Source organism: Molossus molossus, unplaced genomic scaffold (assembly GCF_014108415.1).
Source record: "Molossus molossus isolate mMolMol1 unplaced genomic scaffold, mMolMol1.p scaffold_m16_p_4, whole genome shotgun sequence".
Classification (NCBI taxonomy): domain Eukaryota; kingdom Metazoa; phylum Chordata; class Mammalia; order Chiroptera; family Molossidae; genus Molossus; species Molossus molossus.
This window is the reverse complement of record NW_023425377.1, coordinates 16914240-16938541: the sequence shown is the minus strand read 5'-3', so window position 1 is coordinate 16938541 and position 24302 is coordinate 16914240. Positions and strand designations below refer to the sequence as shown.

Sequence of the window (24302 nt, the reverse complement as noted above, 5' to 3'; positions counted from 1 at the left end):
CTTCAAGCCAGAAATTTGATTAGAGTGGTTTAGTGTTGGGGAAGGAGACTTTAGAGACAAATGATTTCTTCTTCTTATTCCTTCCACCATGAATTTCATTTACATAATGCAGCTCTTAGTACAAATGAAATGAGTCAGCATCAGCGAAGACAAGCAGAAATATGACTTCCATAGCAAAGGTAATTACTTTTCTTTCTGTCAGCCTCAGTGAGTAAGTGATCTACTAAGTAATCGAAATTTTAAAAAAATAGAGGTCATTGTTCAGTTAGGTCATAAATATCTGTTGTGTTCAGGATTTAAAAAAATTTTTAAGTGTGGTAAAATGCATATAACATACAATTTACCATCTTAACCATTTAAAGTGTACCGTTCGGTAGTGTAAAGTACATTCATATTGTTGTGTAACTAATCTCTAGAACTCTTTTAATCTTTTACAAAATTGAAATTCCACATCCATTAAACAATTCACCTTTCCCCATTCTCTTCACCCCCTAGCAACCATTATTCTACTTTCTTTCTCTATGAATTTGACTACTCTAAGCACTTCATTGCATATCCAGAATCATACAGTATTTGTCTTTTTATGATAAGCATTGTTACTCCCTCCCCTCTCCCTGGCCCCAGCACAGGCCAGGCTTATTATAAAAGGGACTTGGAGCCGGAGGCCCTGGGTTTGCTCTTTTACTCTGCCCCCATGCCAACAACTCGGAATGGATGTGGGAGGCATGGTTTGGTTCTGAGATCCTCTGGATCATCCTCCTCTTTTCAAGGCTTAATTCCCATCCCATTGAGGGGTGGACTGGAATGTAGGGGAGGCAGAGGCCTCCTTATGTAATTGGCCTTCAACCTGGTGGTGGAAAGTCTTCTCTCTTCACGCTTTGGCAGGGTGCATAGTTGTGCTGAGGCCATTCTTGGCATCAGCCAGATCCTCCTAGGATCCCTTGAAGAGGAGTAGCCATAGCTCCCTTTGGCTCTTCCAGCTCTGTCTTCAAAACCTCTTTAGGAGGGTTGACTTCATAGGCAACTCCCAGCTCCTGCCTTCCCCTGTAACCTCTGAGCTTCTTCTTATGAGGCTGATGGTGATGATCTTTCCCAGGCCTAAAGGCTGGGGAAAACTGCAGCGAAGTATCCCTGCCCTTTCCTCAGTACATCACATTGCTGCCTCTTCTTATCTACTGGCCTAGACTGCTCCAGAACCCTCCAGTGTGATGTATTCAGTGGTCTCTATTCACATATACCTCCAAACTTGAAGGGAGCAAGAGAGATGACACTTATCAGGGTCTTCCAATGACTCTCTTGGTGCCCTCCTACAGTGGCAGCACCAGGAAAGCCCTGCAGCTTCCCAGCTGACAAGTGAGAAAACAGTCCTACCTCCTTGTCTGCCCTTGAAGGCTCCCCCCACCTGCCACTACTTGTCCTGGGGTCAGGGTGGGTGTTCGAGGCAGGTGGTAGAGAGGGACTTATGGGGAGGGAGGGAAGTAACACCCTGTTGCTCTGACATTATAGCTAGCTAGCTAGATATACTCATATATAATATGTACTTATCTATATCATCTATGTATCTGTATCTCTCCCTGGATGGATATACAAGAAAGTAGTCATAGTAACTGCATAAAGTAGGGAGTTAGGAGTTAGCAAGAGACTTATTTTTCACCATATGTCCTTTTATATTGTTTAAATCATTTTCTTGAGGATAAAAACAATAATGTAAGTAATGAATTCCAAAGAGCTTTATAAATCATAAAGCATCATAGAAATACTAGGGTTTTATTGTTACTATTATCTATCTATTAGCAACAAGAAATAAAATATTGGGTCTTTGATTATTTAATTATGAAAAAGTTGAATAAGTTAATTTAGTTATGTCCATATGTTGGAATAAGAGTCCGTTTTTCTTTGAATAATGACATTTGAAAATTCTCAAGGTGAGTGGAAAATATAAAAAATTGTATAGGTGTATGACTACAATTCTGTGTGTTCTCTGTGTAAACACACAAAGAAAAGAGACTGGAAGGAAGCTCCAATGCTTTGACATGGAGAGGGGGAGATATGAAGCATTAAATTTCTTAATTATATTTTTCTGTATATTTTACATTTTCTACAACAATTAATAAATGATATTAAAAGAAGAAATCACAAAACGTCAAACTTAGAAGGGAATTTTTTAAAACTTCGTCAGCGTGACTTGTTGAATCACAGGAGGAAAGCCAGCAGCCGTGCCACGCGAAGGAAGACTGGAAACCGGTCATCCCGGCCCGGAAGTGGACTGAGGACTACAAGGAGAGGCGAGAAAGATGTGGCCCTCCCCTAAGGCTAGAGCGTCCACGGAAAGACACAGGGACTTCCGGGGCGGGGCTCTCGCTCCGTTACCTTCCGCGTGGCGGGGTGAGGGCGGGAATGTGGGCGGCTTGCAAAGTGAAGATTCGCGATTGCTTGGCTCCTACTTCCGTCACTCTGAAACGGTGCCTGAAACCGGGGGCGACCATGGCCAAGAGCAAGTTTGAGTACGTGCGGGACTTCGAGACTGACGACACCTGCCTGGCCCACTGCTGGGTGGTGGTCCGGCTGGACGGCAGGAATTTCCACCGGTGAGTGAGGTCAGCTCTGGGCCGCGCGGTCCTGCGGCGCTTCCTGGGAAATCCAACCCCTCCGATCGCAGGCCCCGGCTCACTGTCACCGGGGTAACGCGGCAGCCAATGAGTGCGCGGCATTGAGCATCGTTCTACGCGGAGGCTACGAGGCTACGAGGCTACGACATACTTGGACACAAGCTGGTCAGGGTAGTTAAATGGATCGAGTGGTACCCCGGTGAGAAGCCGGGCTGAGTTATCTGCAAGCAGAGAGCTGTTAACAAGGACCTTGTGGGAAAAGTCGCTCTCCGGCGTAGTACTACAGCTCTTCAGCGAGTTGCCCAGCTATTTTGTGAACGTGCTGACTGTTCAGAGGCCCATTTAGGCCTTGCTGTAGGCAACACTGTACAGTATGTTCTTGTTTCATTGTCAGTAACAGGTCACGTGGACTGGGCTCAGGAGGAAAAAGAGAGCAGAAGAAAGTGTAACAGGAAGATGGGAATTTAATTTTTTTAAGTGCTATTTTAATAATGATTGATATACCTAACATTGAACACTTGTAGGGAGCCAAGCATAATGACATTTGTTAGCGACCCTAATCTTCAGGAAAACTCTGTCAAGTAAATATTGTATTACTATTTTATAGAAAAGGGAATTTAGGCTTAGAAATTATGCCCCCTTTTCTCAGTTGGTCAAGACAAGAAAAACCTGAATTCTTAAGGGAATGGATTAGGTTGTGACTAGTGGAATGTTTGGACTCAGCACTATTACAGTACCTTCCTCTTTAAGCAACTTCTTTGATCCGTAGGTGTTAATGACAAGCTCTCTTGCATTCATACCCTTTTCCCTCTTCTCTTTCTCTTATGAAGGTTTTCTGAGAAGCACAACTTTGCAAAACCTAATGACAGCCGTGCTCTCTACCTAATGACCAAATGTGCCCAGACTGTAATGGAAGAACTAGAGGACATTGTGATTGCATACGGACAGAGTGATGAGTACAGCTTTGTGTTCAAGCGGAAAAGCAACTGGTTTAAAAGAAGAGCCAGGTAATTCCATAGCCCAGCTCCTTCAGAATATTTCCTATCAGCATCTGGTTTCTGCTTTATTTTATTTCAGAGAGAGGAAGGGAGAGGGAGAGAGAGAGAGAGACACTTCCATGAGGGAGAAACATTGATCAGCTGCCTCCTGCACACCCCCTACTGGGGATCGAGCCTGAATCCCGGGCATGTTCCCTGTCTGGGAATCAAACCAGTGACCTCTCTGGCATGGGAAGACGCTCAATCCACTGAGCCACACCAGCCAGGCTGGTTTCTGCTTTTCTTAAATACAGACTCACAAACCGCAGATGATTTCTGCAGTATTTGTAACTGTCGAATGTTTGTATATTCCTGTTTGGACTGTTGTACTTCCATCTGATATCAGAGCATTCGTATCCATCTTTATCTGACTTTTTCTGCTCCATTCCCCATCACCTTAGCTTCTAGACTAATTTGGCATTGAACATTAAGTCTAGAAAAATAGACCATGGTATGTAATATTAATGATTCATAGGATGGCTTTAGCCAATGACAGGAATTTATACAGGCATTGCAGTATTGCTTAAACTTTTAATGAAGGAGAATTTCAGTTTTTCGGTACAAAATAGACAAATACCATATTTGAGTATTTTAAAACTCTTGTAGGAAAGAAATCATATAGTAAATGGTTCCCCTCGTTTCAAGGCTTAAAAAAAGCATACCTCTTGAACCATACATTCACATTATATCCTACAGGGAAAACATTAGTAAATTATGTATAGGACCAGACAGAGGCAGGCTATATTTCAAATATGTAACTGAAATATTAAAATAGTTATTCTAGGCCCACCATATTTTATCTCGGTTTGCTGGCCAGTTTGTGTAATCTCTCTTTTGCACCCACAGGTCCTATCATGGTGTCGAGTTAATGTTATGTATTTTCTCTTTTCTTGCTCCACCCAATGTGTCTTACACTTGCAAGTAAGTTCATGACTCACGTGGCCTCCCAGTTCGCCTCCAGCTACGTGTTTTATTGGCGGGATTACTTTGAGGACCAGCCCCTTCTGTACCCCCCAGGCTTTGATGGAAGAGTTGTGGTGTATCCTAACAACCAGACCTTGAAGGACTACCTCAGCTGGAGGCAAGCAGATTGTAAGTGAAAGGAATTAAATAGATGTAATTAAACCACCAATTCCATACTTTGGAGGTGGTGATCTGGTATTGGTTTGGCTCACATTTATTTTGTTTGAAATGAAATATTTCAAAAAATTTTAAGTTAGTTGAAAGTAGGTGAAAAATTGGGAGATTTCATGGAAATATTCCCTATTTCCAGCTTTTTTTTTTTTTTTAAATCAGAAGATCTGGTAGTACTAGGTCTGTATTCCCACTTAGTATAAGGGAGAACCTGCGCAGTGACTGCTGCCTTTACACACACAAAGGAGCCAGTGTGCCACAGTATCATTCCCTGTTCCCTGGGGGCCGGCAAAGGGGGATTTGCATTGTGACTCCTGCCTTACACGAGTATGATGAAATGTTTGTGAGACTTTTTCTCATTTGGTATATCTTGATTTTGCCAGAACTGGAAAAGAGAGGTAGGAATAATGTAAATCATAACTCTTTGAAAGTATTCCTAAGCTCAGTGCACAAGTTAACAGATGAGTATACCTAAAATTACAGGATAAAAACTGTTACGAAATAAGTTTGTTTTGGTTGCCCAGTTCCCCCCATGTCTCTGTGCATGGTTTTGGGCAGGTCGCTAAATATCTCCGAGATCTCTTTACTTTAAAGAGGAGAGAGGTGGGGCTCTTATATTCTTTGAAGCATGAATATTAAATAAAGATTATGTATGTATAAACAGTGCTGCTTTGTTCTCCTCACAGGTCATATCAATAACCTTTATAATACAGTTTTCTGGGCACTTGTACAGCAGTCTGGACTTACACCAGTACAAGCCCAAGGGAGATTACAGGTATAAAGATTTTCCTGCATTAATGCCTAACGGGGGACAGTTTTCTGTAGGCTCTCCCATGACATTTTGCATTCTTTTCAAGCTCTCTTTGTTTTGAAAGCATATAAAATCATACTAGTAGGAGCTCTGCTGTTTGCTTGCTTTGTGATGCTATATGAGTTGCTACTTCTCCCTGAGCTTCGTGTCCTCAGCTGGAAAATGGGATCAGTACATTGGCTCTGCATTCCCACATGGTAGTGCTTGGCTGGAGCTGAGTATTGGCTGCCCTCTTTAGACAGGGCAGTACTCTTCTTTCCTGTCCCACCTGGCCTGTTTCCTCACTACCATTTCCTGCTGTGCACCTGTAGTTTCTCAGGTGTGACCCCTATGTATTGTAAAGAGTCTAGGCTCCAGGAGTCAAATAATGGTGCTCAGATCATGCTTCTGTTTACTTTTATCCTCTCTGCCTTAGTTTTTCATAGGTAAAATGTAGAAATGTAATAGTTCCTACCTCATAGGTTTGCATTGAGAATTAAATGGCATGATGCATGTAAAACATAGGATAGTGCAAAACACATTGTAAGTACTATTTAGTAAATGGTTGTTGTTACTAACAATGTTGATGAAGATTTACATATAGCAGTAATAAGAATATGAATAGGTCTATCCAGTTTGGAAGAGCTAAGTTTAGATTTTGGTTCTTAGAAGGCTAAGAGCAGCCTATAGTCTTAGGCAATGAATATAAACTTTCTAAGCTTCAGAGTTCTCATCTCCAAAATGGAGATGTTTATCAGAGTCAAACAGGAAAATGTATATAAAGTATCTAGTACAGAATAGGCAGTCACCCCATCACATTTGTGACTTGTGAAGCCATTGTTTTTTACAGAAGATAAATTTTTTTTACATTCAATATTCTGTATTAGTTTCAGGTATATAGCATAGAGGTTAGCAGAAGAGAATTTTATGAATTTGCACATGTAAAGATTTGAACTGCTCTTAAAATTATGCAAATATTTTAGTATCAAAAGATGTTTGATAAAACACTTCTACTTCTTGATTTGTTTGTGGAAGTTTAGGAAGAGGGTGGAATGGTAGGGTTAAGGGAGAGAAGACATACAAAGCTCTGTATATCTGTTTTTATTTTCTCAGGGAACTCTTGCAGCAGACAAGAATGAGATTTTGTTTTCTGAATTCAACATCAACTACAATAATGAGCCGCTGATGTACAGGAAAGGGACAGTATTGATATGGCAAAAGGTAATGCTGTTGTGTGAAGAAAAATGGAGGTCAGGAAAGAAGAGTCTATGCCCATCCCAAGTTTGTCTTGCCTGCTACCTGTATGCATATGACTGCAGTTGCTAACACGAATACATCCTTTCCAAAATGAGATGCTATAGGTTTCTATTTCTTTTTTTTTTTTTAATCCTCACCCGAGGACATTTTTCCGTTTTTTGTACAGATAGAGTGGGAGGGAGAGAGAGGAAGAGAGAGAGAGAGAGAGAGAAACATCGATGTGAAAGGGACACATCGAGTGGCTGCCACCCGCACGACCAACCAGGGCCGGGGACAAACTGCAACCGAAGTACGTGCCCTTAGCGGGAACCGAACTCGGGTCTCTCCGGACCGCAGGCCGACGCTCTAACCGCTGAGCCAAACCGGCCAGGGCTAGGTTTCTATTTCAATGCTTTCTCTTTTTTGGTCAGTCCATGCTCATTGCATCAGTCTGTCAGTGAACCTTGTGATCTTAAATCTCCCCTGTAAGTAGAAACACAGAATTTTAGAACTATTACACTTACTTTTCTGTCATAAGCTCTTCTCAAATCAAATTAAACCTTGTTAAAGGGTTAATGGATCACACCATTAAATGGTTCATCCATCCTGTGACAACTGTAATATGGTGTGAGGGTTCTGACACTTGCAGCATATTCACGAGATTCCCCAGACATTCGTACGTACCTTAATATTCTGTAATGAGCCTGTACATTTACCTAAATCCTTAATTCTACCAGTGTTTTCTCTGTACCAGCTCCTGAGCATAATACTCTAAGTTTCTTTCCTTCCGTCCAAAGTAGTTTTTCTGAAATGAGCACTTTTAAGTATTAAGGGGAACCTTGGGAGCTAGTCATTCCAGTAGCAACTTCAGCTCTTTTATTAGTATTTTTAAAGCACATTTGTTCTTTGGCACAGACTTGGATACTTAATGCAGGTGGGAGAGCAAAAATACCATTAATTCTATAGTTATTGCTAACAAGGAACAAGAAATTTCCCTTATTCCTAAGATGTTCTTTTAGAATATAGCAACATAACTCTTTTTAAAAGTATTTTTAATTGTAAAATGCATGTATGTTGAGATATATGTGTGTGTATCTGTATATCTCCTGATAAATATATATGTCAGAAGTATATAGAGTAAAAAACAAACCTCCTTATCTCCCCCCTTCTAAACCCTGTTTCTCTCGAGTTAACAGTGTCAGTATTGTAACTTACTGTAGGTGGATGAAGTCATGACAAAAGAAGTTAAGCTGCCAGCAGAAATGGAAGGGAAAAAGATGGCAGTGACCCGAACCAGGACTAAGCCAGTGCCCTTGCACTGCGACATCATCGGAGATGCTTTCTGGAAGGAACACCCGGAGATCCTAGATGAAGACAGCTGACCTTTCGTCTTTCTGTCCTGCTGTGCTTAACCATGGAAGGCCTCCCAAGTCTTCTGGCCTTAGGTGGCCCTAGCATCTCTGCCGCCCGGAACAGTGGCCCAGGAGGGACATGACTCTGGTTGGGAGGGGAACAGGGAAGGAAGGTATGGATGGGGTGAGGTATCTTGTTCTGCTTTAAGTAGAACACTTTTTTTTTGCAGTGTTGTAATATGGCTCCTTTGGTAAAAGTGCATTTTTTAAAATTTATGGTACTATTTTTATAAAGTGAGAATTATTTTATGCCTTGCAGAATGAATCATTTTTAGATTGTGGCATAAGTCTTACAAAAACCTGCCAAGCTCTTTTCACCTACGATAGAAGATGAGCCCAAGGTTTACTCTTGTGCACCTCTTCTTAACTAGAGAATCCAGTGACCTTAAATCTCACCTTTCCCACCTATGTGCTTGCATTCATCTTTGGCAGACTTGGAGATAAATATAGCCTGGTGCCTGCAGGATGTCTCTGAATTCAGGAATTCCAGGGAAAACTCAGTCTCAAAGTTGGCAGCCTTGGCTGAACAAATGAGTAGTTTGGATGTCCTTCTTAAACATCCCACAGAAGGATTTTGTAGACTTAATTTGCATGATCATCGTCCTCTTGCCAGGGGCATTGTTTGCAATGCCAATGATCTCTTTCTAAGAAGAATTATGTGTATATTTGAGAGAAAGGAAATGTGTAAGAATGAGTGAACAAGAAGGGAGAAACTTTCACTGCATGTCCTTTATTTTTATTTATTTTTTATTCTTCACCCGAGGATATTTTTCCATCCATCTTCAGACAGAGTGGGAGGGAGGGAGAGAGACACACATTGACTGGTTGCCTCACATATGACCCCCCACAACTGAGGTATATGCCCTTGACTGGAATCGAACCCAAGACTCCTTGGTCTGAGGGCTGACACTCCAACCACTGAGCCAAACCAGCCAGGGCTACTCCATGACCTTTAGATTCTTAAAGTCACCCTGTCACCTGTTGGACTTCCTGAAAAAGATTCTCAGGTAGCTTCTGTATAATCAGAACAATGACATTTGAAATAGCAGTGGGTCTACACTCCCCTTGGGGTTACAGGTGTGCTAATAGTTAAAGGAGTCCTAATAGTTCCACCTGCTGATGACCAGTAGAGATGGGTTGGATGAGGTACCCAGAGAGCTGCAGCAGTAATTTCATTTGCCAAACTCTTGGCCTCTGAAAAGGTGGAGGTAGTGGGGACAGGTGGTGAGAGAACTCACATTGCCTCTTTCCTCATTTCATATTTTAGAGCAGAGATGTCTTTGGCTTTATTAAGAATTAAGAGACAGCCAACGTCCCAGTGCTTGGTCTTGCATTGCAGAATTTACAGCCAAGAAGAAAATGTCTTTTTGAAAGAGTGACGGCTGGTCTCATCCCTCACCAATTGATATCCCATCTGTCGATTCCATGTTTTCCCTTCCTGTTCTCACTCTGCAGAAATAGGAGATACTTAGTAATTGATAAAATCTCTTTGAGAAGAAAAATAAAGGTTTCAATTCCCGTGGCCTAATTTTTCATTTATTTTCCTCATATAAATGCAGTGTATGAATCCAATTTTTGTATGTGTTTGTGTGTCCGCATAGCCAGAATACATACACTTTTCATCACAGCAACCGTTTAGACTTCGGGATACAAAAATTTACTTGGAATGCTTGTTTAAAATGCTGATTCCATATTCCCCCATAAGGATTTGGGATTCAGTAATGTTTTCTAACCTCAAAACTTTCTGATGCCTATGGTCATTGATAGACCACATTTTGGGCCATGATAGGCCAAATGAGGCAATAAGATAATGTAGCTCTTGATTGGCAGATATAAGTGGTAAGGAAACTTATAGCATTTGATATAAAAAGAAATATATATAGGCACTGAAGTACAAGTTTTCAAGACAAAACCATCCAAAGAAGTGTGCTTTTTGTGGATGCTGTGTAATACTACAAAGGCCATCACTTGATTTTGTCATAAGATACAGGGACAAGCATTTGTTCCTTGAATTGTGAGCAGTTTGCAGCTTTGAGTTTTATTTGGTACAGGGTTTTGAAGAAACGAATATACTAGGCTTAATACTCATGCCAGAACTAAAGCTGTAGTGCTATTACTTGGAAGCTCCATGCTTGATGGTTTTTGTTGTATGTATTCATTCCTGTGTATATTGCAGTTGTATATTCACTTTCATCTTGTTTTCTAAGACAGAGAATAGTATTCTTTTGGGTTTCTTTTCTGAATGTAAAGAAACTAAGATATACACAGAAGCAGCTGGTATAGAATTAATACTAGTTGATAGTCTCAGGGTGGTGGCAGTTCTATTTTTGTGACTTGTAGGTGACCAGAATATCTTACCTCTACTGGATGAGGGAATAATTAATACCTGGGCCTTTGGTGGAGACTATTTTAATATTTAAAAAAATGTTTCGCTAAGCAGAGGCTATAAAGTATAACCAGTCTAGTGAATCCTCTATCATCCTGTTTTACAAGAGCTGGATCATTTCCTCCAGTTGCTTAGCATTGCTTAACAAAATCAGTGATATAATGAATTTCCTTTAGTACTAAGGTTTCTGGTGTTAGTGAAAATTACTTTTTGAATAGGATGTAGGAAATGGAGGACTGGGATCCACCCACTAAGTTATTTGTGCACTTAGCCAATATTAGCTAACAGGGCATTAATTGTGCACTCTACGCGCTATATCTTCATTCTTAATGCAATTCTAGAACGTAGATACTATTTCTGTCATATTTCAGATGAGAATGTGGAGACCCAGAAAAGCTCAGTAATTTGAGTCCAGGTAGGCTAATCTCCAGGGGTGCTCCGTGAGAGTAAACCGGGATGTTCCATGCACTCTTCCCGCCAGCTCACTGCAGACCCGACGAACGCTTGGGGTGGTCTGTTCACGTGCTGGTCCGGGCTCGACCCCGGGGAATCCGGAGTATTAACAAACACCCTAAGTCATAATGATATAGATGGGGAAACACTGCATGAAAGCAGATGAACGGGTCACCCGCGCCCTGAGGCCGTGCTGGGGAGTGGAGCTGGCGAGCCACGCGCCACGCCCCTGGCGGAGCTGAGTACAGACAGGTGCTGCCCTCCGGTGGCCGCGCCCGCGCAGTGCGACCCCGCTCCGCGGCTGCGCAGTACCGCCCTCTGGCGGCTCCGCTCCTTCTTCCCATCGGCCTCAGCTTGCGGGCCTTTCAAACATGGAGGAGCGGGAGCGGGAGTGGGGGGCGAGGTCGCCCGGCGCCGGGAGCCCCGCGCGCCCGCCCAGCCCGCGCCTGGATGTCAACTCGGACAGCTTCGACCCGCTGCTGGCGCTGTACGCGCCCCGCCTGCCGCCCATCCCGTACCCCAACGCGCCCTGCTTCAACAACGTGGCCGCGTACGAGACCTTCCTGAGGACCGGGTGCCGGGGCGGCGGGCGCGGGCGGGCGCGGGGCGCGGACCCGGCCTCCGGGGCCCCCGCCGCCGCTGGGCCCTCGGGCAGGACCCGCCGCCGCGCGGACGCCCCCGCCCCGGACCCCGCGCGCATCGAGCGCCTCCGCCGCCTCATGGTGGTCAAGAAGGAAGGGGACGAGGCCGACAGGGAGGGCCGCCGGGCCCCGGGCCGGGGCAGGAAGGCGCCGCGCAACGTGCTCACGCGGATGCCCTGTGAGTCCGGGCGGCCGGGCGGAGGTCTGCGGCCGCGGGCAGCCGGGGCGGCCGGGCGGCCCCGTGCCGGGTCTGCGGGAGCCGCGGGGCGGGGCGGGGCGGCGTAGGGTCAGGAGGAGCCCCCGAGGGTCTGCGAAGGTGCTGGGCGCATGGAAGTGGCTGCAGGGAGGGTGAGGAGGAGCCTGCAGAGCGGCCCCGCAGGAGTGGGGGGTCTGGAGAGGTGGAGGCGCCTGGACATCATGGGGGGGTTTGCAGAGGTGGTAAGAGGTCTTGGGGACCATGGACGGAGGAGGTGGTGCACAGCCAGTATTCGGGGAATGGGTGTTTGGTCCGTGGGATTTGGGGATTATGGGATGGAGTGTGGGGAGGTTTGTTCAGATAGCATCTTCAGTAACGGCTCATTCTCGGGTGCTCTCTAAGCAGGGGAAGGGTACAGGGTCTTGATACACACAGGTTTACATGGCAAAATCACAGGTGCTAGAATGCAGCAGGCACAAAATGCCACTAAGACGCGGACACTTTTACAGCCACGCTGCCAGGCTGGCTGCAGGACTGTGTCTGTCAGGCTCCTATTACCGTATGCACAGGTTATTTTAAGTTCTGAAGGTGTAAATGGCTCGGAGGAATTTCTCAGAGCCTCCTAATAGATCCGTAGAGTAAAAGCTGTAAACAGTAGAGGTTGCTGATGTGCAAGTGAGGTCTTGTAAAAACGGAATAAAAACAGCCCAGGGTTATATCTTTTGTCATCTGGGAAGAAGGTCTGACACCTGCCTGGCCAACGCAATGACCTACTTAGCCATTCAGAGCATGTGTATCCTGATAGCTAAATTGTGACATTGTTAAATCACTGCCTTTGGAATGGAGGATTGTGCTAAGCAAGGGTATATTTGTTTTATTCCTAGAAATGTATTTGTTAAGAGAGAAACATCCTGAGAAGCTGTGTGCTGTTAGGCGTGCCTTTGTCAGATGACACCATGCCAGAACATCCCTGCCCAAGCTTAGAGTTCACCCCAGCTTGCTTGTCCAGCAGTAACACAAAGATGGACTATCATGTTCCTAAACTAAGAGCAGTTGGTGGAACTGATTTTGCCTCTACTTTTGCCACATCAGATTTTTGAAATGCACTCCCAAATCTGAGAACGTAACTTTTTTTTTTTCATTTTGCCAGTTATTGCTTTGCTACCAAGATTGCCAAGAAAAGGAAAGGAAATATTTCTCTGGAGGGTAGCTTTACCTTTACTTATGGAGCACCTTGCTGTATTGTTCTATAATAGAATGTGAAGACCAACTCTGTTGACGTCCCACAATGAAATATATGCCTGGAATCAAGGTCTCAGAGAAGGTGCCCTGGACACTGAAAATGTTAGTTATGCCACTGGAAACAGTGTGGTGTACATGATAGAGATGAGTAGATATCACAAACAGTTAGTTGCTGACCTTCAGAAAACAAAGCAAAACAAAACTAACAAAAACCCCAGCCTAGGTGAGGATTAGATTTATTCAAGAAAGAGTTCGTATAAGAGGTAAGCTTTGGGTCTTGAAATTAAGGAAGAGCATGATTGTGGATAACAGTAATTATTTGAAAATCAGACTATTAAGGTATAATTTACATATATCAGAATACACATTTTTACAGTGAGTTTTGAAATCACCACCACAATCAAGATACAGAACAATTCCATCACCCAAAAAGTTTCCTCATGCCCTTTGGTAAGTCAGGTGTTAATTTTATTGTTGCTAATCATAGGTACTGTTATTGAGCACATATATGCTATACACTTTGCTAAGTCCTTTAGATGCATTATATCTCATTTTTATCCTTAGATACATCTTTGTAGATGAAGAAACTGAAGCTCAGTTATTACCTGTTATTGCTCAGGGTCACATAGCTGGTTAGTTTGCAACTGAGAATCTGGGCTCATCCAACCAACTCCAGGACCTGTGTGCTTACCCATCATACTAGTCTCGGAAGAGGGAAGAGGAGAGGACGTTGTAACGCTTGCTTGTTTTTGGTGTGTAGAGGGTGCTGCATGTGTGAGGCAGAGGGTTTGTGTCCAAAGCAGTGAGAACGGAATTTGCGTCCAGAAGAATTTGTGGCCAGAATGCATTAAAGAGCCAAACGAAAGAGTTTCTGTTTGACTTTGTGATGATAGAGAGCGGGAACCATGGTATATTCTTAAGTAAAAGCACTTTTAGGGCAAATGTTTCTAGGAGCTAAGTTTCTAGTAATAAAATGTATTTAGGGGTAGGGTAGAACACAGAGGTTTGACTGCCCATGTTTGAATATTGGCTCCTCCACTTTCTGGCTGTTTCAGTTTAGGCAAGTTGCGTAAACTCTTTAAGGCCTCAATTTCCTCATCTGTGAAATGAGGACAATGATAGAATCTACCTGTGGTTAGGAGGTTTAAATTAGTTAACACATTTAAAGCATTTACAACAGTAGTCTTCCATAGCATATAGAAAAATTCTTGATGAATGTTAAATGTCACTGTTAGGCTGTCATAATTAAACGCTCTAGGTCAGGATGCATGTAAGCTGCCTGCATTGACTGTTTGGCTCAGCTGTTGACTGGGTAAGTAACTTTGAGCAAATTATTTAAACTTTTCTGAGCTTTGGTTTCCTCATCTATAGAATGAGGGGAAATAAAAGTACCTATGTGTTAGTTGTGAAGATTAAGTAAAATAATGTACATCAAGTTAAACTTACCACAGGGCGTGACCATACTGAGAGCTCAATAATTGTTGATAATGAAGGTGACAGTGATGATGATGATATGGTTGGTTGTAGAAGGAGAAAATTTGAGATTGCCATGAGCAGGGAGAAGTAGAAGTGGAGTTAAAAAGGACCTGGATTTGGAAAGGTGTGTGGCCCAAGCACAGTGGCAATGGAAAAGGGGATTTGGAAGAAAAACTTTCTGCAAAGATGAGCCACCACATCTTGCCCCCCCCCCCCCCCCCGGTCATAATAAGTTTTATAAGCTTAGCACATATCTGTTTGGAACTTGTCACAGAGACTGCTGGAAAGAGATTCAGAATGTGTGTTCTGATTCAGAATGCGGAGATCATTTTTGCCTTGGCAGTTTTCTCTAATAGGTGGTGTTTGTACCTTTGATCACAGAAAGGGGTAATTAAATTTTATTAAATTTTGGGGGGAAAAAAAGGGGAAGGACACAGATGTGAGAATCAAAAGACCCAAGTATGCCATTTGATTAATTAGAATAAAAGACTGTTGTTAAGATACATGCTTGTCCTTTCTCTTTGATTTGAGAGTGTAGGGGAAGAAATGGCACCCTGTTTCTTCCCAAGTTAGAAAAAGAATCTTTCCATTCTTTGTGGAAACAGATATGTGTATGGGGATGAGGTGGGGACAGAGTATGTACATAGGCAAAGAGAGTAATTCAGGCATTGTGATCCGTTTCTAAGATACTGAATTATAGAGTTTTATTCCTGAATCTAGATGCTAACTAGTCATCTAACTTTTATGAATGAGGAAACTCGTACTTGTAGAGAGAAGGTTATTCACCAAGGTCACACAACCAGTGATGATAACCTAAATGATGTTTACAGTGCTGGATTTAACACAGTCTGTAACACATATTCAGATACATGTACACATTTTAGAATATTGCTAGAGGAAGGGTAGATAATGAAGGTCAGACCAAGGTTCTCATGTTCCTTTCCAAGGCTGTTTCTGCCACTCTGCTCCACCTGTGCCTTCTTGCTGAATCTTCATTCTGACATAAGCCCCTGTTTTTCATCTGTTAAGTCACTTTCTTCCAAGAGTATTTTCTTTTATTAATTTATCACTGTCATCATTTATAAGCCCAGTCATGAAGGAAGAATAAGGAGGCCAAGAGTAACCAACTTAGTTATCCAAACTGAAATGCAGGACTGTTGTTCTGTTTTATGCCACTAGAAAGAAAACATTAATCTCCACAGAATTGCATTAATCTCCAAAGAATTTTGTTTTGCAAACTTGGGAGTGAAGGAAAGACAGATTGTATATGCCTGAGTGTGACAGAGAATGTGTATATGTGTGTGATTTTCTTTTGGGAGGTTATATATAGTATAGCCAGCATATTGTGAAGGGTGAGTTGACATGAAGTAATACAAATAAAATTCATCCCTGTGCCTAAGCTCTGAAAAAAAAGAATCTATCGTAGTAAAAACTGAAATGATAATCCCAACATTCTTCTTATGAATTGTCATACTGCTCTTTTTATATGATGCTCATCAACACTCTCATAGGAGCTAGATGCTCAGCAGGTGCTTTTACCCCAGCAAAGCTTGGAATAAAGCTGGTCTCTGAGTGTAGTGTGAAGGTGATGTACATTGAAGCACTAGTGGTTCCAGAGATCTTGTGTGTGGAGTAGCTGAGACTGGGGGGTCTAAAGGCCATTCTCTCTTATAGGATTACATGTGTTTAAGGGCAGATGTGTTATACATTTTATTTTCTTTAAACATATGAACAAGATTTTTGGTTCTTTGGAAGGCTCAAGCTGGATATGTGGTTCATGAGAATTATCCTGGAAAAGGTTGTCTTAATAAAGACACAGAATTGAGAAGACTCTAGCTGCTCTGCGCCTATAATGTGGTATTTCTTTTTTGCCCAAAAAAGGTTTTAAATGATGATTATCTTAGAATCAATGACATAGACTGTGGTATATACAGAAGTGAAACTTTTGTATGATAGCCATTCATATGGCTTATCCATGTTATGATAGAATCTTGTCTCTTTTCACTGTGTTGCCTGTTAACAGCCGTATTGCCCATTGGACCTTCCTGTTTCCACAGTTGCCACTCCACCGTGTTGCCTTGTATTGCTAGAGATGGATGGGTTGTGTTGGTTGTTAATTCTGGGAATGAGAGTAGATGTTCGGCTGTGTGACTGTTCTCTCATTTCAGTGCACGAAGGCAGCCCTCTGGGTGAACTCCATCGTTGTATCCGGGAGGGAGTGAAGGTGAATGTTCACATCCGCACTTTCAAGGGACTTCGCGGCGTCTGTACAGGCTTCCTGGTTGCATTTGACAAGTTCTGGAATATGGTAATTAAGCCTTCCTCAAGGGGTTGGAGAACCTCTTGGGGGTTAAATCATTTATAAGTCTAAAGGTCCTGGGTAACCTTACTCAGCAAAACCTACAGAATAACTTCCCAAAAGAACTAGAATCTTTACACTCTCTTAAGAAACATCAAAAAAGTTTCTTTTGTTGCTTCCTTTTCCTTAAGGCAGTGACTTTCAGCCAGGGTGATTTTGCCCTTCTCTCCCTCCGTGGGACATTTGGCAATGTCTGGGGACATTAAAAAAAAAACAACTACTATGGAATAGGGTGCTACTGGCATCTAATGGGTAAGGGCCAAAGATTCTGCTGCATGTCTTACAATGCACGGAGAGCCCCCCCCCCCCAACGACAAAAAATTATCCAGTGCAGTTTTTAATTCCAAGGTTGAGAAACTCAGCCTTAACGAATAATTACTTATTTCATCTGTTTAGTAATTTTATATTGATTTCCTATTAAAAATATTTATCGGCGTTCTACTTTGGCTAAGTACAGATGTTTCAGAAAGGAACTTTCACACTACTGTTTTTGGAGAGACAGATAAGGATAGAGGGGGAGCAGACATATTTAATACGCAAGCTAGTTTGCACAGTGTTTCCTTATGAAGGAGTGTACCACACACCCTGAGCTTCCTAGACCCTTACTGTTTACCAGATATTTAAAGAAAAGAAGAGATGTATTATAGCACTATAATGTGGGGCAGTTAAGTAGGGGCCACCAGGGCTCTCTAGTGTTTGTTTTCTATGTAGTCATTCATCTCCAACTTTTCTTTTCTCTGCGCTTTATCTCCATTCATGTATTCCCCTGGATAATAATAGTTGCTAATATTTACTGAGCACTTGGTATGTGCCAGGTACTATACTAAGGACTGATATATATTATCTCAGTGAATGAGTTGTAGGTCTATTACTCTTCCATTTCACAAATGAAGGAATTGAGGATACAGATTTTGGAAGATTGATCCAGATCACATTCTAGTAAGTGGAAGCACCAAGACTTTATTACAGGTCTTTCTGACATCTCAAATCATGTTTTCATCCATTATGGAATCAGAAAGCCTGGATTTGAACCCAACTTTACCACTTGGTGACTGTGTGAGTCTAGGCAAGGTCATTTCTCTGAGGCTCAGTTTCCCCGTCTCTAAAACGTTAGAAAAAATCTTTCATTATTATAATTTTGTCTTTGTAGGAAAAGGATTTAAGGTAGCATACGTAATGACAGTGCTGGTAATAATAAACTGTCAGCTTATACTTGTATGGTCATTTACACTTTTCAGAGTAATTTCTCATACATGATCTCGTTTGATCCTAACAGCTGTCCTGTGAAGTTGATCTCTCCATGATGAGAATTCACCAGTAATTCAGTGTGTAACTCTGGTCAATCTCTGTTAATTACTGTCACAAAACATAGAAACTGGAAAGGGAAAAGAAGCAGTAGAGTAGTGTTTCTCAAAGTGTGGTCTAAGGCATTCCTGCATCAGAATCATCTGGGGTTTCTGGTTAAAACAGAAAGTCCCTGGGCTTCGTCCCAGACCTACTGAATCCGAATCTCTAGGAGGTAGTACCCTTGGATTCATATTTTAATAAGCTTCCTAGATATTTATGCACAGTGAAATTTAAGAACCTCTGTGCAGTTGTATAGGCCCCTTACCACAGAAACTCGTTTTATATTGTCATAGCCACTTGGAAATCCTCAAAGGGTGCCAGGTATTATCTTTTTTCTGCCCAATAATAGCTGAGTCACCTGTTAGGTTTAATTCTGCTACAATTCGATATTATTCTGCCTTTTATCATTTTTTTCTGAAAGCTATAAAAATAAAATTTTTAACTCCACTTCATTTTATCCCCTTTGGGCTGTTTCTCTAGGCACTTACTGATGTGGATGAGACCTACCGAAAGCCTGTTCTAGGCAAAGCGTATGAGCGGGATTCTTCATTGACTCTCACAAGGGTAGGCGATTTCTCCTGACTTCCTTGGTACCCAGGATGCTTTCAGGCTTAGGAATTAGGATACTGAGCCCAGTGATCAGGGTGTCCTGTGGGAAAGCCCTAGTGCTAGCAGCCAAGTGCCTGGACCAAGGTCTTCATTAGTCTCTCTTCTCATGCATCTAGCAAATCTCAAATGAGTTCCTGCTTCGGGCCTGCATATCATTTGAGCAACAAGTTACCTCTTATAAAGCTTAAAAGTCTTTCTGTTTTACCCAGGAGAAGCAAGCAGGTTCCTTGTATCTTGACACACTTAACTGATTTATCTGAGTTATGGGTAGAAAAAGAAAATTCATTACTAACTTTTTTTTATCCTCACCCGAGGACGTTTTTTCATTTTTTGTTCAGGTAGAATGGGAGGGAGAGAGAGGAAGAGAGAGAGAGAGGGAAACATCGACGTGAAAGGGACACATTGAGTGGCTGCCACCAGCACGATCATCCAGGGCCAAGGTCAAACTGCAACCAAGGCACGCACCCTTAGCGGGAACCGAACCCGGGTCTCTCTGGACTGCAGGCCGACACTCTAACCACTGAGCAAAACTGGCCAGGGCTCATTACTAACTTTTTAAAAATTGTGAAGCAAGTTGTCCGCAGAGCATAATTGAAGAATTTGGTCTTTTTTCCCTGTATGTTGAAAGGGGGATGTTAAAGGCTAATATTTATCATTACTTTCCTTATAGCTATTTGATCGACTAAAACTTCAAGATTCCTCCAAGAAGGAGGCAGATTCTAAGTCTGCAGTTGAAGACTCCACTCTGTCCAGATACTCCCAGACATCCACTTGGAAGGTAGCTTCAGTGTGGGGAAGAGGAGACACTGACCGGGGTTCACGCAAACATTCCCGCTCCGTCCCTTCTTCCCTACAGGCCTCTACAAGGGAGGAGTCCAGGTCAGAGCTGTCAGGGAGGACTATGCGGACAGAAGTGTCTAGTGCAGGAGGTACCTTTTCCAGAGCTACTACCCTTTCTAGGGGCCAGTCCCGTAAGAAAAAGAGAAAGCCTAAAGTAGATTATCAGCAGGTATTCACTAGACACATAAATCAGATTTTCATTCGGGGCGAGAATGTCCTGCTGGTTCATCTTGCACAGTGACCAGCTCAGCCTCACTTGAGCTTTGGTTTTTAGAAATAAAATGCATGAATCACTGTATGCTGTATCCTAGTATGCCAGTAAAACCCTGGGTTGGAAAGATTCCCTCTGGTACTGCATGTGTTGAGGAGAGCGGCAGGCTTGGGCTCTCTGGGAGATGAGCTCCCTCAAGGGGAAACAGGCCTTGGGTGGGTGGGTGTTTCCATTAATGTCAAGGCAAAAGCTGCACATGAGTACACACATCTGATCTGGTATGCTGTACTTCAGACCCTCAGACCAAATGTAAGATCTTCCATTTGAGTCAGGGGTCATGTATGAATTAAATTCACTCCGTGGACTCTAGCATGGGGGAGAGAAACTCATCTCAAAAAGAATGATCTCATTTTAAAAGCTAGTGCCCTGAGTACTCGTGAATTTGATTCCAAGAGTAGCAATATAAATTGCCTTGGAGCCTTGCACCTATATCTTGTAACTGACTGTTGAGTTTTGCTCTACGCCATTCTCTCTTAATCAAGAAGTGTAATCTGTTATTTTTGGATATCTATAAGGTCTAAGAAAATGATCAATTTTTGTAAGGGTAAAATTTGAATAGTTGGTATGCTCAAAGCAGCCAGCAATGAATGCCCTGTTTTTATCCTTCTCCTTGTGGGAAGGATTATGGGACCTCATCAGTCTTCCCTTATCAGAGGTAACTTCTGTGAATGGCATACCAGATGGGAATATAAGATGCTCGTGTGGTGGCTTCTTGTCTTCCTCTCTAACATCTGTGGCATGGTGCTAGTGCATGTACCCTGATTATTGCCCCCTCTGTGACCTATCCTGTGAGCTTTATGGCAAGAGACTGTGACCTTCATATCTGGCTTCAAAGAGTGCTGCATGAACTCAGTAATATACCTGCATCATGCAGCTGAGAATCCCCTTTCCAGGCAGGGCTGGCCCTGTGTAGAATATCTTTCAGAGTGGTTTTCATGAAATAGCAGTGGTAGTTTTATTCCCTTGTGTCAGGCCAAAGAGATTCTCACAAACTACAGTTGGTGGTGTCTGTAAAGAACACTTGACTCACAGCCTGGCTTCAATAACAGCAATACCACAGCACTCTCCACTACTACTTGAATCATACTATATGCTTTTTCAGTCACCAGTGCAGAATAGGCTATATCTTGATACAGACTGTTAGGCAATACTGATTTTTTTTATTAGTTTATATTTGGTTTTATTTAGATAACTCATGTTCAAAGTATGAATAAAAATAGCTAACCAGTTAAAATGCTTGAAAAGAAAAACTTCCCCTGGTGTATTTGTTGTGTGACTTAGATAAGCCTCTGAGAAGCAGGGTGAATAAAGTGGATGGAGCTAGAGTGCCATCCACTAGTTGGGTGCCATCCACTTTCCTTTCTGCTAGCTGGGTCAGTGGCTCATCATATAATGAAAGGAGAGCAGACTTAACCCCTCTGTGCCTCAGTTTTCTCCATTAGACACCTACCTCACAGGAGAACTGAGACAAAGAATTTTAAGAAGACATTTTAAAATCTCTAAACATGTTTAAGTGCCATGAGTAATTTTTACTTACTCTATTTCATAGTTTGGTTATAATTCTTATGAGCAAGGCAGGTAATCTCTGTATGTGTCATAATTATGATCTTGCTGTAATCAGAAGGCAGTGATATCTTCAGGAACCATTTTCCATATTCCATTCCTTTCTCCTAAGGGACAGTGGAAGTTTCAGAAGAATATCTTCAGTAAGAGGAGAGTAACATTTCTTCGCTGCTCCCCTGCATCCTAGTCCCCACCCTTTTCTGATCATTATCAGAAAGAATTCCCCTGAACTTCTCAGTGGCTTATATGATACCAAAGGGAGATCGAGCATCTAAAAGTGACACATCCCTAAAATGGGATTTGTAGAAATTGTTTTTGTGCTTGTTTATTGTTTTTCATTTTAAACATGCTTTTTTAGAGCCAGAACAAATATACTAAACATTTAAAGAGGTTCCAGGTCACAAACTTGAGCAATCATCTTTGGAATCTGCCAATCTAATCTTTTCTAAATAGTGTGTCTAAACTCTCAGTTCCCCCAATTAATAGTTGTCTTGTTTAATCACCAAGTACCCCTGCCTCTGCTTCTTTACCAGTCTCCCCTGTTTGGCTATCCCATCTGTCTGCCCTCTTGTTGCTCAGCTAGAAACTGTAATGGATGCTAGATTTTCTCCGTAAAGTGGAAATTTGGAATCAAAAGGAATATAATCAATTTGTATTTCAGTCTAGTGCCTGAGTAAATCTGACCTGATTTATTTAAAACAATGCTGGTTTTCATGTTTGTATATAATTTTCATATATCCATATAAGGATTGATTTACTGCTTTTCTGCCCAACTTCATAATTCTGGCTCTGCAAATTATTTTTAAACTGTGTGATCATCTTATGTGTCCATTTATTTGTTTGGTTTGGACAGTGATCCTGGAATGAATGAACTATCTAGTATTGTGCTATTTTGTACAAAGCATAATACTTTTTTAGAGAAGTCAGTTTTTAAAAAACCATTGCCTTTTTCTTTGTTATTAGAGAATTTTTTATAAGGAAGAAAAAATAGGCCCTAACAATGTATATGCTGCTCAAAAAATGTGATCATCTAGGACATTATTGTAAGTTGCTGTAGAAGCAACTGAAGTCTTCCTCAGGAGGAGCGAAAAGGGGGCAGTAACAGCTAGAATGGCAGAGTCCTGGACGCCCCTAGCAGCTCACTTGAAGGGGGGCTCTGAGCCGCTACGATGCAGCAAAACTGGTTTCTAGTATTCTCCAGAGATTTAGATTTGGGAAACTTGGTAGGAATAATACTTATTTTTGAACATCGAACTTTGGTTCTTCAAAGTAATCTCTAAACAAGGGAATGTGTTTTTCAAGTCATTTCACAGGGTATATACTCGGGTATTTGTTGAGGTCCTCTCAGAAGTTTCCAGCTTTGTTATATAAGAACAAGGGATTGAGAAATGGAAGATATGGTTTCTCACCCAGAATGACTTCGTGGACCATTCTTTGTACATAAAAGTGATTCTACTGCTCTACCACAAGGAGAACGTGCACTTTAAGTTGTTCAATTCAGTATCTGGGAAGCACTTATGCTTCTTTTCAGAGACCATCTTATGATAGGTGGGCCATTGGTTAGCCAGAGTTAGCAGTGTCTAATTAGTACCTGCTCTCTGTGCATGGTGCATGTCAAGTCAGAAAGCTTAGAAACCATTAGCATAGGAATCCTTGCTATGAATTGTTAGTGGATCAAGAGCGGCTTTATCTATTTTCATGGTGAAATAGTCCAGAAGCAGCTGTAGAGATTGTCAGGTCATGAGCTATGAGCTCCCCTTAGTCCTCAGAAGCCTTACAGAAAGTAAGAGTAGATACCTGTATTCCTGTTTGCTCTATTCCTGTAGCAGCTGACATGGATAAAGTCATGAAATAGAATAGGTTCTATAAATTACATTTTGTCTAAGTTTTACCTTTTGTCTAAATTTTACCTTTAGGAAAAATTTTAAATTAATCTAAGACAGCTAGCTGTCACTGGTGCTGTCCTAAAGTTTTCTAATTCTTTTGTGTATTTTTATATGGATGAAATTATTGCTGTGGGCAGGTCAAGGTTTATGTAAGTGTATCATGATATACATATAAAGGTTTCACAACTGTTTTAGTTTTTCTTTTCCTGTGCCAGATACAGTATGCAGTCGCCCCTTTTCAGTAACTTCTGTTCATCAGCCTGTGTTTCTCTGGGCAGTAACTCCCAGAGGCTTTTCTTAGTGATTATAGAGCAAGAATAGCTTATCTGGGCCTGTGTTGCAAAGGTGGGTGGTCTGTCATTGCTTTCTGGCAAATTGAGTGATGGATTTAAGATAAGCCTTTGGGGTTCCTGTAAGTTCTCTTGCACTCCTCTAATAAAAAAGAAAGCTGTCTGTCAAGAAATGGCTTTGGTTGGTTTGGAGAAGGGGGGGGCGGGGGATATGTACACCTGAGACCTTCAGTTGGTCTTTTATTTATTTAGAATAAAAAGTAGTTTGATAAGCAACCAGAGTTAGTGCTTCTTTAAAAACATTCTCTGAAAAGATGGGAACTATCCCTCAGGAAAGCTGTAAAAGCTATTCCCAATACATTGCAATTGCTTTTGATTTTTAGTTCTTTGAGCAAATGTCTGATGTTATATCTGATGTTATGTTTTTAGAGCTGTGGGGGAAAAATGTCTAAAAAATTTTAAGGGATATTATTTAAACAATGATCATCTGGTTGAATTATGTGTGAGTTAGGTTCTAGGGCAGCT

General features: G+C 42.0%; 2 protein-coding genes across 3 annotated transcripts; both read left to right on the top strand.

The window, feature by feature from the left end:
• Window positions 1–2278: 2278 nt before the first annotated feature.
• THG1L (tRNA-histidine guanylyltransferase 1 like) lies at window positions 2279–16889 on the top strand. Of its 2 annotated transcripts, XM_036281734.1 has the most exons (7): window positions 2398–2588; window positions 3440–3616; window positions 4569–4738; window positions 5467–5555; window positions 6684–6791; window positions 8027–8331; window positions 16781–16889. In XM_036281734.1, exons 1-6 carry the CDS (start codon window positions 2398–2400, stop codon window positions 8186–8188), a joined length of 897 nt encoding a protein of 298 aa, XP_036137627.1. In that variant the 3' UTR covers window positions 8189–8331; window positions 16781–16889. The 2 variants fall into 2 exon arrangements, with proteins under 2 accessions (XP_036137626.1, XP_036137627.1); XM_036281733.1 differs by lacking the exon at window positions 16781–16889 and having other exon boundaries at window positions 2279–2588; window positions 8027–8470.
• LSM11 (LSM11, U7 small nuclear RNA associated) lies at window positions 11379–22387 on the top strand. The gene is made up of 4 exons (XM_036281732.1): window positions 11379–11876; window positions 16781–16920; window positions 18799–18882; window positions 19598–22387. Exons 1-4 carry the CDS (start codon window positions 11429–11431, stop codon window positions 20006–20008), a joined length of 1083 nt encoding a protein of 360 aa, XP_036137625.1. The 5' UTR covers window positions 11379–11428; the 3' UTR covers window positions 20009–22387.
• Window positions 22388–24302: the final 1915 nt, after the last annotated feature.

Excerpts from the sequence above, each read along its gene's own strand:
- THG1L (XM_036281734.1), top strand. The coding sequence starts at position 2,398 with ATGTGGGCGGCTTGCAAAGTGAAGATTCGCGATTGCTTGGCTCCTACT. Across the intron at positions 3,617-4,568 it reads TGGTTTAAAAGAAGAGCCAG|TAAGTTCATGACTCACGTGG; the intron begins GTAATTCCATAG and ends TACACTTGCAAG. Across the intron at positions 4,739-5,466 it reads CAGCTGGAGGCAAGCAGATT|GTCATATCAATAACCTTTAT; the intron begins GTAAGTGAAAGG and ends TTCTCCTCACAG.
- LSM11 (XM_036281732.1), top strand. The coding sequence starts at position 11,429 with ATGGAGGAGCGGGAGCGGGAGTGGGGGGCGAGGTCGCCCGGCGCCGGG. Across the intron at positions 16,921-18,798 it reads TTGACAAGTTCTGGAATATG|GCACTTACTGATGTGGATGA; the intron begins GTAATTAAGCCT and ends CTGTTTCTCTAG. Across the intron at positions 18,883-19,597 it reads CTTCATTGACTCTCACAAGG|CTATTTGATCGACTAAAACT; the intron begins GTAGGCGATTTC and ends CTTTCCTTATAG.